This window comes from Macaca nemestrina, chromosome 20 (genome assembly GCF_043159975.1).
Source record: "Macaca nemestrina isolate mMacNem1 chromosome 20, mMacNem.hap1, whole genome shotgun sequence".
NCBI lineage: Eukaryota > Metazoa > Chordata > Mammalia > Primates > Cercopithecidae > Macaca > Macaca nemestrina.
The window spans coordinates 13093888-13109093 of NC_092144.1; the positions used below are offsets into that span (position 1 = coordinate 13093888).

At 53.5% G+C, this 15206-nt stretch overlaps 1 protein-coding gene across 1 annotated transcript in view; it reads left to right on the top strand.

The window, feature by feature from the left end:
- The first annotated feature begins 4684 nt into the window (after positions 1 to 4684).
- Positions 4685 to 15206, top strand: part of LOC105499332 (zinc finger SWIM-type containing 4) — a 38940-nt gene continuing 28418 nt past the window's right edge. Inside the window, exons 1-3 of the mRNA XM_011771903.3 lie at positions 4685 to 5059; positions 9476 to 9677; positions 13495 to 13851. Of these exons, the coding sequence (XP_011770205.2) occupies positions 4907 to 5059; positions 9476 to 9677; positions 13495 to 13851 (712 nt within the window). The 5' untranslated portion in view covers positions 4685 to 4906. The remainder of the gene's footprint in view (positions 5060 to 9475; positions 9678 to 13494; positions 13852 to 15206) is intronic.

Consider the following 15206-nt stretch of genomic DNA (forward strand, 5'->3'; position numbering starts at 1 on the left):
CTTCAGCTTCCCCAAGTGCTGGGATTACAGGCGTGACCCACTGCACCTGGCCATCCTTTGCTTGAACTCCTCCCTGTGTGTCCTCTGACCCCAGTTACTCCTTCCCCATAGGTCTATCATTGCCCCAAATCCTTTGCAAGGAGATACCCCAGTAAGTCTAGGGCTCCAAAGCAGCCCCCAGTTGACTTCCACTAGTCCAGCTCCTACTGCTGGGTGACCTCAAGCAAGTGGCTCAGCCTCTCCAAGCCTCAGTTTCCTCCTCTAAGAAAAGGAAGTGACAATCCCCACTTTGCAACACTGAGGGCTTACACGTCAGCGTATATCTCCATAGCTGCGGGCATTGCATGAGCACTCAGCACGTTACTATTATTGCTGTTTCTGTTGCTGTCACTGTGGCAGGCTGTGGTTTCTCAAGACGGGCACTGTCTAACAGAAATACAACTCAAGCCGGATGTGGTGGCTCACGCCTGTAATCCTAGCAATTTGGGAGGCCGAGGCGGGAGGATTGCTTGAGCTCAGGAATTCAAGACCATGGGCAACATAACAAGACTTCTTCTCTATTAAAATTCAGAAAAAATTGGCCAGGCGTGCTGTCTCACACCTGTAATCCTCACACTTTGGGAGGCAGAAGCAGGCGAATCACCTGAGATCGGGAGTTCAAGACCAGCCTGATCAACATGGAGAAACCCCGTCTCTACTAAAAATAAAAAAAATTAGAAGGACGTGGCGGCAGGCGCCTGTAATCCCAGCTACTCCGGAGGTTGAGGCAGGAGAATCGCTTGAACCCGGGATATGGAGGCTGCAGTAAGCCAAGATCACGCCATTGCACTCCAGCCTGGACAACAAAAGTGAAACTCCACCTCAAAAAAAAAAAAAAAAAAAAAAAAACCAGGGATGGTGGCTCACACCTGTAATCCCAGGACTTTGGAAAGCTGAGGCAGGCAGATCACTTGAGGTCAGGAGTTCGAGACCAGCCTGGCCAACATGGTAAAATCCCATCTCTATTAAAAATGCAAAAATTAGCTGGGTGTGGTGGCACACACCTATAGTCCCAGCTACTTGGGAGGCTGAGGCAGGAGACTTGCTTGAACCCAAGACGTAGAGGTTGCAATGAGCCGAGATCGTGTCACTGCACCCTAGCCTGGTGACAGAGCGAGACTCTGTCTCAAAAAAAAAAAAAAGAAAGAAATACAACTCGAGACACATATATACTTTTATTTATTTATTTAGTTAGTTATTTTTGAGATAGCATCTCACTGTGTTACCCAGCCTGGTCACGAACTCCTGGGCTCAAGTACTGCTCCCCCCTCAGCCTCCCAAAGTGCTAGGTTTACAGGCACCAACCATTGTGCCCTGTCACGTTATTTTATTTTATTTTACTTTATTTTGTTTATTATTATTTTTTGAGATGGAGTCTCACTCTTTCGCCCAGGCTGGAGTACAGTGGTGTGATCTCGGCTCACTGCAAGGTCCGCCTCCCAGGTTCAAGCGATTCTCCTCCCTCAGCCTTCCAAGTAGCTGGGATTACAGGCACGAACCACCATGCCTGGCTAATTTTTTGTATTTTTAGTAGAGACAGGTTTCACCATGTTGGCCAAGCTGGTCTTAAACTCGTGACCTCAGATAATCTGCCCGTCTTGGCCTTCCAAAGTGCTGGGATTACAGCCCCGAGCCACCGTGCCCAGCTTACATATGTAATTTAAATGTCCTGATACTATGTAAAAGGAAATGTATGAAATCAATTTTAATAATGTATTAAACCAAATTTGTCTAAAATATAATTTCAACACGTTAATAACACTAAACATTTGTTTTCTTTTGTTCTTTTTTTTTTTTTTTTTTGAAGCAGAGTCTCAGTCTGTTGCCCAGGCTGGAGTGCCGTGGTACAATCTTGGCTCACTGCAAACTCTGCCTCCCGGGTTCAAGTGATTCTCCTGTCTCAGCCTCCCAAGCAGCTGGGATTACAGGCGCCCGCCACCACGCCCGGCTAATTTTTGTTGTTTTGTTTTTTGAGACGGAGTCTTGCTCTATTCCCAGGCTGCAGTGCAGTGGCACGATCTCAGCTCACTGCAAGCTCTGCCTCCTGGGTTCATGCCATTCTCCTGCCTCAGCCTCCCAAGTAGCTGGGACTACAGGCGTCCACCCCCACGCCTGGCTAATTTTTTTGTATTTTTAGTAAAGACGGGGGTTGCACCGTGTTAGCCAGGATGGTCTCAATCTCCTGACATCATGATCCGCCCGCCTTGGCCTCCCAAAGTGTTGGGATTACAGGCGTGAGCCACTGTGCCAGGCCCTAATTTTTGTATTTTTGGTAGAGATGGGGTTTCACCATGTTGGCCAGGCTGGTCTTAAACTCCAGACCTGAGGTGATCCACCTGCCTCAGCCTTTGAAAGTGCTGGGACTATAGGCGTGAGACACCTTGCCTGGCCTCGTTTTTTTTTTTTTTTTTTTTTTCCCTGAGATGGTCACACTCTGTCACCCAGGCTTGAGCACAGTGATAAAATCATATCTCACTGTAGCCCGGACCCCCTGGGCTCAAGAGATCCTCCTGCCTCAGCCTCCAGAGTAGCTGGGACTACCGGCTTGTGCCACCACGCCCAGCTAATTTTCTTATTTTTTAAATACAGATGTGTTTTCCCCATGTTGCCCAGGCTGGTCTCAAACTCCTGGGCTCAAGTGATCCTCCCATCTCACCATCCCAAAGTGCTGGGATTCCAGGCGTGAACCACCATGCCTGGCCAAACATTCTTAATGAAACATTTTAGGCCGGGTGTGGTGGCTCATGCCTGGAATCCCAGCACTTTGGGAAGCCAAGGCAGGCGGATCAGAAGGTCAGGAGTTCGAGACCAGCCTGGCCAATATTGTGAAACCCCCAACTCTACTAAAAATGCAAAAGTTAGCTGGGCGTGGTGGTGGGTGCCTGTAGTCCCAGCTAATTAGGAGGCTGAGGCAGAAGAATCGCTTGAACCCAGGAGGCAGAGGTTGCAGTGAACCAAAATCACTCCGTCTCAAAAAAAAAAAAAAAAAGAAACATTTTTCCTCGTTCCCTTCCTGCTATGTCTCCAAAATCCACTCTGTATTTTACCTTTCCAGCACAACCTGATTCCAGCCAGTCCCATTTCAAGGGGTCAGAGACCATTGGTGACCATACTGGACAGTACAGGTCTACAGGGGAGTTCAATTAATTGAGGGGGTGGCGGGGGGAGTGGGTGAAGACTGGCCAGAGGGGCAGCTGTGAGACTCAAAAGTTTCTCCAGGAAAAAGCAAGGGCTTCCATATGGATGGGCGGATAATCACTGTTTTTTTTTTTTTTTTTTTTTTCTGCTGTGGCTATCATTTAACTGAATGGAGGCAAAGCATGAGTTGGTTGGTGCATTCAACCAACTAGGTTGAGCGCCTACCTTCCAGGTGCTGTCAGTACAGTAAAGCACAGATGAGACAAACTCCTGCCTCCTGAGGCTCAGAGTGGAGAGGGAGAGATCAAAATTAAGCAACCACCAAAGGCGGATCACTTGAGGTCAGGAGTTCGAGACCAGCCTGGCCAACATGGCAAAACTCCGTCTCTACCAAAAACACAAAAATTAGCCGGGCGTGGTGGTGGGCGCCTGTAATTTCAGCTATTTGGGAGGCTGAGGCAGGAGAATCACTTGAACCCAGGAGGCGGAGGTTGCAGTGAGCCGAGATCGCACCACTGCACCCCAGCCTGGGCGATCTCAAAAACAAAAACAAAACGCCAAAACAGATAAATAAATGGTAATGGTGAGAAGTATGAGGAAGGGAAAATGCAGGGTTCTCTGAGGACACTGGCAAGGAGCCGGGACAGGACGGGTGATGGAAGCCATGGCCGGCTTCCAGGCCAGAGATGGTGGCCTAGACAAGCTGAGTCAGAAAAAATGCTCAGAGGTGCTGGGGTTTGATAAGTGTTAGACTGAACCTCATGGAATTGCCATTTTAACAGGCCAAAAATGGTAAAAAAAATTAGCAATTTCACATGACCCAAGGTAGTATCTAGGGCATGGAAAGGAGGGGCGGGGTACTAGTTTTGAGGCTCAAGGGATGACCCATGAACCCCATAACCGAGCTCTGTTTCTGGGGAGGGGGTCCGCGGCCCGCATGAGCTCCCTCAATGAGCCTGCGACCCCTCCGCCCCCAACAAACCCAAAACTTGAGCCAGTGCCCAGAGAGGTTGAGTGAGTTTCTCAGGTCGCACAGCTCGGAGGGACGAGGGGCTGAGCCACTGCCAAGGGATCCCGCTGCTCCGTCTCGCTCACCGGCCGGGCTATGTTGATTGTCCCCTCGCGGCGCCCGGAAGCGACCCTCAGTAAACAAAGCCGTGTGTGGGCGCAGCTCCAGCAGCCCGGGGCGCGTAGTCCAGCCCAAGGGAGGCGGGGGAGGAATGTTGTGAATGAACCCCGGGCCCGCCCCGAAACTCCGCATAAGGCCTGGGCCGCGGGGGTCCTCCCGCTCTGATTGGCCTCTGGTGCCCCGTGATTGACAGCTTCCCTCGCTTCGCGCTCTGGTTGGGTAAACACGAAAAGACTGGCATCGCAGTCATCGAGTGAACAGCGAGGCTTGGAGAGGGGTCTGGCGGCGCAGCCAATGGCGAGGGAGAGCCGCGGAGGCCGAGGGGGGTGCCAATGGGGACCGGCGGCGGGGGCGGGACGACGGCGGAGCTAAAGCGGCGGCCGAAGCAGCTTCATTGTTGTGAAGAGTCTTAAAGGGGCCGCATCACCCGGCCGGCCCGGCGCGGGTCGGGGGTGGGTGCGGCAGGGGTCCCGGGGCGGCCAAGAGCAGAGGACGGACGGAAAGGCGGGCAGGGGGCGCGGGAGCCGACGAAGCGGAACAGGCATCGGACCGACCCCCCCCAGAGAGGCCCCGCCCCGGCCCTGGCCCCGGCCCGGCCGGATGGAACCCCCCGCAGCCAAGCGGAGCCGGGGCTGCCCCGCGGAACCCGACGAGCGCGATGCTGGGGCTGGGGCCGCGCGTGGCCAGGGCCGGCCCGAGGCGCTGCTGGACCTCAGCGCCAAGCGGGTAGCCGAGAGCTGGGCCTTCGAGCAGGTGACCGCGGGGGAAGGGGGCGGGGGCAGGGACAGGGACGCACCCCCAACGCCTTCCCTACCTATCTTCTCCTCCCCGATCCCCAGACTCCAGAGCTACCCCAATCAGAGACACCCCCTTAGATTCCACCCCCAGGACCCTTAACCCTGCCCGGAAATACCCCTTCATCCTCCTATTTCTGTCCTTCAAACCCAGTAACCCATCCCCATCCCTTCTCTGCCATCTCTGCCCCTCAGCGCCCCAGATCCCAAGTCAGGACACTTCCTTCTTCTCCTACCAACCCCAGATGTCTGAGATCCGGCCCCCATGGTCCGCCTACAACGCCAGGCACCCCTCTTTTCCCACCTCATCCCCCAATGGTACCCCTCTTTTCCTACCGCATATTTGTTCTCCAATCAGGGCACCCCATTCAGTCTTCAGCCCCCCGCTTGGGGACACCCTGTCTCCCTCCATCATAGCCCCTAGAGACACACTACCCCATTCCTGCTCTCCAGCTCCCTATCCTACACCCCAAGTAAATAACTCCCCCATCTCTCCAGATTCCAGCTCAAGACACCCCTTTTTTCCCCATTCATTCCTGCCCTCAGGCCTCCAGATTCCACCTGTTCCTTGGGGACCCCTCTCTACTCCTCCAGATTCCTCTCTCAGGGCTGCCCAGCTTCTGGCTTGCAGCAGGGATTACTCAAGTGCCAGGGTCCCTCCTCCTCCCCCACTCATCCTCCCTATCCTATCCTATCCCTTCCCAGAGGAAAACAGCAGGGGCGGAGCCTGGGTGGTGGTCCCGGGACAGGTGCACCTAGAACCTCTCTTCTTTGGCTTCTGGGGGCACTGCCAGAATGTCCCAGAGCTGGGGGCCCTTTAAGTCCCCTTTTTCAGCTTCAGTGTGGGCCCCCAAGGAGCTGGAGACATGGCCCAGACCTGAACAGGAAGCACACACGGGCTCTATCCTCTGTCCAGCTTCAGAGGGCGTTCTTTCCTGCCCTGTCTCTCTGGAGTTAGGAAGTCGGGCTGGACAGATGGGTTTGGGCCAAGTGTGGACGGGCAGGCTCTGATTCATGGACTGGAAAATCCCTCCTTAGTCATCTGCCAACTGTCCCTGAGGCCTGGGCTGGTCATTGCCTCTCCCACTTCCCCTAGAAACCCAGGTGGGAGTGGGGGCTAAGGAGGTCCGCTGCCCCTTCATTGCATGTAAGACACACAGAATAATCTGAAAACCATCTCCAAGTCTCCCACAAACCTGCCCTGGCCAAGCCGAGCCCACAGAAGCTCATGGAATCCTCTGCAACCCTTTGGGAGTTGTTCTCGTTCCCACTTTGAGGAAACTGGGGCACAGAGAAGTTGAGAAACTTGCCCAAGGTCACCCAGCCAGGGAATAGCAAGTCCAGATTGGAAGGCAGGCTCAGCCAGCTCATTGCATTGCCCAGAGCCCACAGCGGTGGCCAGGACACCCCCTCCCCTCCTGGGGCCCCCTCCCAGGGATGGGGCATGGAAGGGAAACTGAGGAACGACAGAGTCTGTCTTAGGAGTTGAAAGAACTCACAGCTCTGAGACCTTGAACAAGTGAATTCACCCCACTGAGTCTCAGATTCTCCCAGCTATAAAACAAGGTCATGATTTAGTATCAATGCGCCATCAAGGGTGTCCAATCTTTTAGCTTCCCTAGGCCACACTGGAAGAACCATCGTTGGCCACATATAAAATACACTAACACAATAGCTGATGAGCTTAAAATTTTTTTTTTTTTTTTTTTTTTTTTTTTGAGACAGACTCTCAGTCTGTTGCCAAGGCTGGAGTGCAAGTGACACCATCTCGTCTCACTGCAGCCTCCACCTCCTGGGTTCAAGCAATTCTCCCGCTTCAGCCTCCTGAGTACCTGGGACTACAGGTGTGGGCCGCCGTGCCCAGCTAATTTTTGTATGTTTAGTAGAGATGGGGTTTCACCATGTTGGCCAGGCTGGTTTCAAACTCCTGACCTCAAGTGATCTGCCCACCTCAGCCTCCCTCCCAAAGTGCTGGAATTACAGGCATGAGCCACCGCACCCGGCTGTATCTTATAATGTTTTAAGAAAGCTTACGAATTTGTGTTGGCCTGCATTCAAAGTCATCATGGGCCAGGGCCGTGGGACGTGGGTTGGACAAGCTCACACTAGGTGGCTGTGAGAATTTGGAAATTACGTACATAAAGCATTCAGCACACTGTGTGCATTCTTTTCTTTCTTTTTTTTTTTTTTTTTGAGATGCAGTCTCGCTCTGTCGCCCAGGCTGGAGTGCAGTGGCCGGATCTCAGCTCATTGCAAGCTCCGCCTCCCGGGTTTACGCCATTTTCCTGCCTCAGCCTCCCGAGTAGCTGGGACTACAGGCGCCCACCACCTTGCCCGGCTAGTTTTTTGTATTTTTTTTTTTTTAGTAGAGACGGGGTTTCACCATGTTAGCCAGGATGGTCTCGATCTCCTGACCTCGTGATCCGCCCGTCTCGGCCTCCCAAAGTGCTGGGATTACAGGCTTGAGCCACCGCGCCCGGCCTTTTTTTTTTTTTTTTGAGGCAGGGTCTTGCTTAGTCACCCAGGCTGGAGCGCAGTGACACAGTCATAACTCACTGCAGCCTCAAACTCCTGGGCTCAAGCAGTCCTCCTGCCTCAGCCTCTTGAGTAGCTGGGATTCCAGACGCGCACTACCACACCTGGCTAATTTTTAATTTTGTGCATGTGTATAGACATGGGGTCTCACTATGTTGCCCACGTTGGTCTGGAATGCCTGAGCTCAAGCGATGCTGCTGCCTCAGCCTCCCAAAGTGCTGAGATTACAGGTGTCCAGTCAAGATGGGCACCTTAATCATTATTATCACTTTTTTCTTTTCTTTTTTGTTTTTTTGAGACGAGTCTCGCTCAGTCGCCCACGCTGGAGTGCAGTGGTGCAATCTCGGCTCACTGCAAGCTCCGCCTCCCGGGTTCACGCCATTCTTCTGCCTCAGCCTCCCGAGTAGGTGGGACTATAGGCGCCCACCACTACGCCCAGCTAATTTTTTTGTATTTTTAGTAGAGATGGGGTTTCACCATGTTAGCCAGGATGGTCTCGATCTCCTGACCTCGTGATCCACCCACCTTGGCCTCCCAAAGTGCTGGGACTACAGGCGTGAGCCACCGTGCCCGGCCTATTCCTTTTTCCTAACTTCTTCCTGCTCCATCAAAGCCTGGTGGATGGGAAGATCTTACACCAGAATCCCAGGACCCTGCAGGTAGGAGGATCCAGGAGAGAAACTGCAAGAAAGTTCCAGAATGCTAACTATGGGCCAGGTGTTATTGTAAGCTCTTTACAACCATAACGCATATTTACTCTCCACAATCCTCAAGAGGTTGGTGCCGTGGACCTCCCCATTTTACACCTGAGAACACTGAGGCCAAGTGACTTCCTGGGGTCACAGTGCTCCTAAATAGCAAAACTAGGATTCAAGCCTGGTTTCTCTCTTTTTTCATTTTTACGTATTTATTTATTTATTTATTTATTCAAGACGGAGTCTCGCTCTGTGGCCCAGACTGGAGTGCAGTGGCACGATCTTGGCTCACTGCAACCTCCACCTCCTGGGTTCAAGTGATTCTCGTGCCTCAGCCTCCCGAGTAGCTGAGATTATAGATGCATGCCACCATGCCTGGCTAATTTTTGTATTTTTGGGTTTCGCCCTGTTGGCCAGGTTGCTCTCCAACTCCTGAGCTCCAGGGCTCCACCTGCCTTGGCCTCCCAAAGTGCTGGAATTACAGACATGAGCCACTGCCCTGACCTTTTTTTTTTTTGAGACAGGATCTTGCTCTTTTGCCCAGGCTGGAGTGCAGCTAGTGCAATCATAGCTCATTGCAGCCTCAAACTCATGGCCTCAAGTGACCCTCCTGCCCCACCCTCCCAAGTAGCTGGGATTCCAGACGCATGCCACCATGCCTGGCTACTTTTTTGTGTGTTTTTTTGTTTGTTTGTTTGTTTGTTTGTTTTGTTTTTTTAAGAGATGGAGTCTCCCTCTGTCGCCCAGGCTGGAGTGCAGTGGTGGGATCTCAGCTCACTGTAGCCTCTGCCTCCCAGGTTCCAGCGATTTTCCCGCCTCAGCCTCCCGAGTAGCTGGGACTACAGGCGTGCACCACCACACCCGGCTAACTTTTGTATTTTTAATAGAGACAGGGTTTCATCATGTTGGCCGGGCTGGCCTTGAACTCCTGACCTCAGGTTATCTGCCTGCATCAGCATCCCAAAGTGCTGGGATTACAGGCGTGAGCCATCGTCCCGGCCAGTTTTTTTGTAAACATGGGAGCCTCTCTATGTTGCCCAGGCTGGTCTCGAACTCCTGGCCTCAAGCAATCCTCCCACCTCAGCTTCCCAAAGCGCTGAGATTACATCAACCCCAGGCTCCTAACCCAGTGGACCTTCCTACAGGTGGAGGAGCGGTTCTCCCGGGTGCCTGAGCCGGTCCAGAAGCGCATCGTGTTTTGGTCGTTTCCACGCAGTGAACGGGAAATATGTATGTACTCGTCGCTGGGTTACCCGCCCCCAGAGGGCGAGCACGACACCCGGGTGCCCTTTACCCGCGGGCTGCACCTGCTCCAGAGTGGGGCCGTGGACCGCGTGTTGCAAGTGGGTGAGTCTTTGTCCCCCGCTCCTGCCAGGGAGGACAGGAGGTCCATACCAGGCCTGGAAATGGGGGAGTTGGAGGGAGGCCTGGGGCCAGGGGATGCGAGGTTACAGACCTCAGGCTTCGAGGCCCAGGTAGGATTGTACAAGATTTTTTTTTTTTTGAGATGATCTCGCTCTGTTGCCTAGGCTGGAGTGCAGTGATGCGATCTTGGCTTACTGCAACCTCTGCCTCCCAGCTTCAAACGATTCTCCTGCCTCATCCTCCTGAGTAGCTGGGATTACAGGGGTGCACCCCCACACCCGGCTAATTTTTGTATTTTTAGTAGAGACGGGGTTTCACCATGTTTGCCAGGCTGGACTCGAACTCCTGACCTTGTGATTCGCCTGCATCGGCCTCCCAAAGTGTTGGGATTACAGGCATGAGCCACCACGCCCAGCCTGTACAAGATGTTTTGAGCAAAAGCTCAAGGATCACCCTAGAACCCAGACAGCAGGGTTTAGACAAGGGGGTAGGGGAGAAGATGGTGAACCAGAAATCAGGGGAGGGGAGATCCCAGAACTTAGGCAGCAGAGCCCATGTAAAGGAGGGGTGAGGGCAGATGTGGTGGTTCACACCTGTGATCTCAATACTTTGGGAGGCCAAGGCAAGAAGATGGCTTGAGGCCGAGAGTTCAAGACCAGCCTGGGCAACACAGTGAGACCTTGTCTGCCCAAAAAAAAATCAAAAAATGAGCTGGGTATGGTGGCGGGTGCTTGTGGTCACATCTACATGGGAGGCCAAGGCAAGAGGATCACTTTTGCCCGAGAGTTCGAGTCTGCAATAAGCTCTGATTGTACCACTGTACTCCAGCCTGGGTTACAGGGTGAGACCCTGTCTCAAAGAGAAAAAAGAAAAAAAAAAAAAGGAAGATGGGTGAGGGCACTCTACGGATGAGGATAGAGGTTGAGACACGGTGGAGAAGGTGCCAGACCTCAGGCTTCAGGCCCAGATGGGGTCGGGTTCGGGATTATGAGCTGAAGGTAGAAAGTGCTTCTAGAGTCCTAGACCTCAGGCTGCTGAGCTGGGGAACGGGGAATGAAGTAGTGAGATGGGGAGAAGAGCAGGTCCCAGGTAAGGATCAGAGGAGCAGCTGTCAGCCAGAAGTGAGAGGAGGCTCCAGACCTCGGGCTGAGAGCAGTGATGCTTTGGGTCAGGGCTTTAGAGCCAGAGGTAAGAATGATCCTAGACCTCAGGCAGCGGGGCCCAGGTGGGAGTTGGACACAAAGCTTTAGAGCCAGAGGTGAGAGTCTTAGACCTCAGGCAGAGAGGTTGGGATTTCAAAGGATTAGAGCTACTTTTGGGCAATGGTCTTAGACCTAAGGCGACAGGGCTGAGGTGGGAATATAGAGTAGAAGTTTAGAGTTCTTTTTTTTTTTTTCAAGATGGAGTCTCGCTCTGTTGCCTAGGCTGGAGTGCAGTGGCACAATCTCGGCTCGCTGCAACCTCGCCTCCCGGGTTCAAGCGGTTCTCCTGCTTCAGCCTCCTGAGTAGCTGGGACTACAGGCATCTGCCATCATGCCTGGCTAATTTTTGTATTTTTGTAGAGATGGAGTTTCACCATGTTGGCCAGGCTGGCCTTGAACTTCTGACCTCAGGTGATCCACCCACCTCAGCCTCCCAAAGTGCTGGGATTACAGGTGTGAGCCATCATGCCTGGCCTAGAATTTTTTTTTTTTTTTTTTTGAGATGGTGTCTCTCTCTGTCACCCTGGCTGGAGTGCAGTGGCACGAGCTTGGCTCACTGCAAGCTCTGCCTCCCAGGTTCACGCCATTCTCCTGTCTCAGCCTCCCGAGTAGCTGAGACTACAGGTGCCCACCACCACGCCCAGCTAATTTTTTCCATTTTTTAGTAGAGACGGGGTTTCACCGTGTTAGCCAGGATGGTCTCGATCTCCTGACCTCGTGATCTGCTTGCCTCAGCCTCCCAAAGTATTGGGATTACAGGCGTGAGCCACCACGCCTGGCCAAATTTTTTTTTTTTTTAAGAGATAGGGTCTCAGCCGGGCACCATGGCTCACACCTGTAATCCCAGCACTTTGTGGGGCCTAGGCGGGTGGATCACCTGAGGTCAGGAGTTCAAGACCAGCCTGGCCAGCATGGTAAAACCCCATTTCTACTAAAAATACAAAAATTAGCCAGGTGTGGTGGTGCGTGCCTGTAATCCCAGCTACTTGAGAGGCTGAGGCAGGAGAATCAGTTGAACCTGGGAGGCAGAGGTTGCAGTGAGCCAAGATCACGCCATTGCACTCCAACCTGGGCAAAAGAGAGAGACTCTGTCTCAAAAGGAAAAAAAAAAAAAAGGTAGGGTCTCACTCTGTTGCCTAGACTGGAGTGCAGTGGTGTGATAATAGCTGACTGCAGCCACAAACATCTGAGCTCCAGTGATCCTCCCACCTCAGCCTCCTGAGTAGTTGGGACCACAGGCATAGACCACCACACTCGACTAGTTTTTAAGTTTTTTGTAGAGACCTGGACTCACTCTGTTGTCCAGGCTGGTCTCCAACTCCTGGGTTCAAGAGATCCTCTTGCCACAGCCTCCCAAAGTACTGGGATTACAGGCGTGCCCCACCATGCCCGGCCAAGTAGCAGTTTAGGATCAGCTGTGAGGGGTGGGCTCAGACCTCAAGCTAAGAAAACAAAAGGGCTGCAGAGACTGGGGGAGATGTAATGAGAACAGTGGAAGGGCCTTAGACCTCAGGCAGCTGGACTCAGAACGGGACCAATAGAGGCTGAGCCAGAAAACAAGTGAGGCCTGGGACTCCAGATCTCCGGCGGCAGCAGGCCATTTCTCCCAGCTGGAGGCTGAGGCTGGGCTGAGATGACCCTCCGTGGGCTCTGACTTGGAGCCGCTTTGCTGGGACATGGTCCGGCTGACCACAGGCTCCTTGCCACCTCCAGCTGGTATGAGGAAACCATCTCCCTGCATGACCCAGGCTGGGCCTCAGCTGCCGAACCAGCCAGATGAGCCTGGCACCTGGGCTGCCCAGGGAGGGGCAGGGGAAGTGAAGGGGAGACCTGGTCCCTGGCTTACTTCATCAGCCCCTTGCCCCGAACGCCATAGGCCTTTGGCATCGTCTTAGGAAACTGAGGGGCTCCTGAAGCCCTGGCGATATTCATTGTAACCCAGGGATTCAGAAAACCACCTTCAATGACGTGGCTATGATACTATTATTCATAATTAAAAGCAAGTGTTGGGCTGGGCTTGGGGGCTCACGCCTGTAATCCCAACACTGTGGGAGGCCGAGGCAGGCAGATCACTAGGTCAGGAGTTCAAGACCAACCTGACCAACATGGCAAAACCCCATCTCTACTAAAAATACAAAAATTAGCCGGGCATGGTGGCACATGCCTGTAATCCCAGCTACTCAGGAGGCTGAGGCAGGAGAATCACTTGAACCTGGGAGGTGGAGGTTGCGGTGAGCCGAGTTTGTGCCATTGCACTCCAGCCTGGGCAACAAGAGCAAAACTCTGTCTCAGAAAAGAAAAAAAAAATTAGCCTGGCGTGGTGGTGTGCGTCTGTAATCCCAGTTACTCGGGAGGCTGAAGCAGGAGAATCACTTGAACCTGGGAGGCAGAGGTTGCCGTGAGCCCAGGTTGCAGCACTGCACTCCAGCCTGAGCCACAGAGCGAGACTTTGTCTCAAAAAAAAAAAGCAAAGAGAGTGAAGTGACTTGCACTAGTGAAGTGACTTGGCTGGGCTTTGCAACTGGGTCTTGCTGTGCGTCACAAACACCGCCTGTCTCTGGGATGACACAGATGGGACGGTTTGGCTTTGATCTTAGGATTCCATTTGAGTGGAAACATCCGCGAGCCGGGGGGTCCTGGAGAGCCCGAGCGCCTCTACCACGTCTCCATCAGCTTTGATCGCTGCAAGATCACGTCGGTGAGCTGCGGCTGTGACAACCGCGACCTCTTCTACTGCGCCCACGTCGTGGCCCTGTCCCTGTACCGCATTCGGCACGCCCGCCAGGTGGAGCTACGGCTGCCCATCTCCGAGACGCTCTCCCAGATGAACCGGGACCAGCTGCAGAAGTTCGTGCAATACCTCATCAGCGCCCACCACACTGAGGTGCTGCCCACCGCTCAGCGCTTGGCTGATGAGATCCTCCTGCTGGGCTCTGAGATCAACTTGGTGCATGGTAAGGGCACCCCGGGGGTCTGGTGGGGAGAGGATGCCCAAGCGCACAGCCACGCCACTTGCTGTGTGCCCAGCACTGGTCACTTACTGACAGGAAGTTGTGGGGGCGGGGGGCGGAAAACGCGCCATGGCCTGCATCATCTGAGGTCATCCACCTGGTGAGTGGCAGATCCCAGATATCATCTGGCCACAGGACTGATGAGTAGTTGCAAATCAGCCTATGGGCGGAGGGCGAGGGCAGGAGGGGAGAGCCTGTGTTAGAGGGCAAGTGGGAGGTCCAGCCCCAGGGCTGGGGGTGTCAATCAATGGAGCATCCTGGGTGTGGGAGGAGAGGAGGGGGACGTGAGGGGAATGTGGGACATTTGTGGGTGTCAGAGGCAATATGGGTGAGGGGATACACCAGGAGTTGTGGTGAGGGCTGAGATGGTTTGGGGGGGTTCTGAGGGGCTTGGGCTGCCTAGCTAGGATGGGGAAGATGAGTAGAAGGTGGAGGCATGGATGGATGATGGAGGGAGGTGCTGGGTGGGCACAGAAAGTGTTCATGATTGGCCGGGCACAGGGGCTCACACCTGTAATCCCAGCACTTTGGGAGGCCGAGGTGGGCGAATCAGTTGAGGTCAGGAGTTCGAGACCAGCCTGGACAACATGGCAAAACCCCATCTCTACCAAAATACAAAAATTAGCCAGGCGTGGTGGCGGGTGCCTGTAGTCCCAGCCGCTCAGGAGGCTGAGGTGGGAGAATTGCTTGAACCCGGGAGGCGGAGGTTGCAGTGAGCTGAGATCATGCCACTACACTCCAGCCTGGGAGATAAAGTGAGACCCTGTCTCCAAAAAGAAAAAAGTGTTCATGATCAGGCGCTGGGGACAACCGATGGTGTGGAAAAACGAATGGGTGGGTGCGGGATTTTTTTTTTTTTTTTTTTTTTTTTTTGAGATCGAGTCTTCCTCTGTCACCCAAGCTGGAGTGCAGTAGTGCAGTCTCAGCTCGCTGCAACCTCTGCCTCCTGGGTTCAAACAATTCTCCTGCCTCAGCCTCCCGAGTAGCTGGGATTACAGACACACACCATGATGCCCGGCTAATTTTTGTATTTTTGTAGAGATGGGGGTTTCACCGTGTTGGCCAGGCTGGTCTTGAACTCCTGACCTCAGGTGATCCACCTGCCTCAGCCTCCCAAAGTCCTGGGATTACAGGCGTGAGCCACCATGCCTGGCCTGGACGGGATATTAAGAATGCCGTTAGGTGAATGGGAATTGGAAGCCGAGTGTGGTGGCTCATACATATAATCCCAGCATTTTGGGAGGCTGAGGAAGGAGGATCACTTGAGACCAGCAGTTCAAGACCAGCCTGGGCAAAAT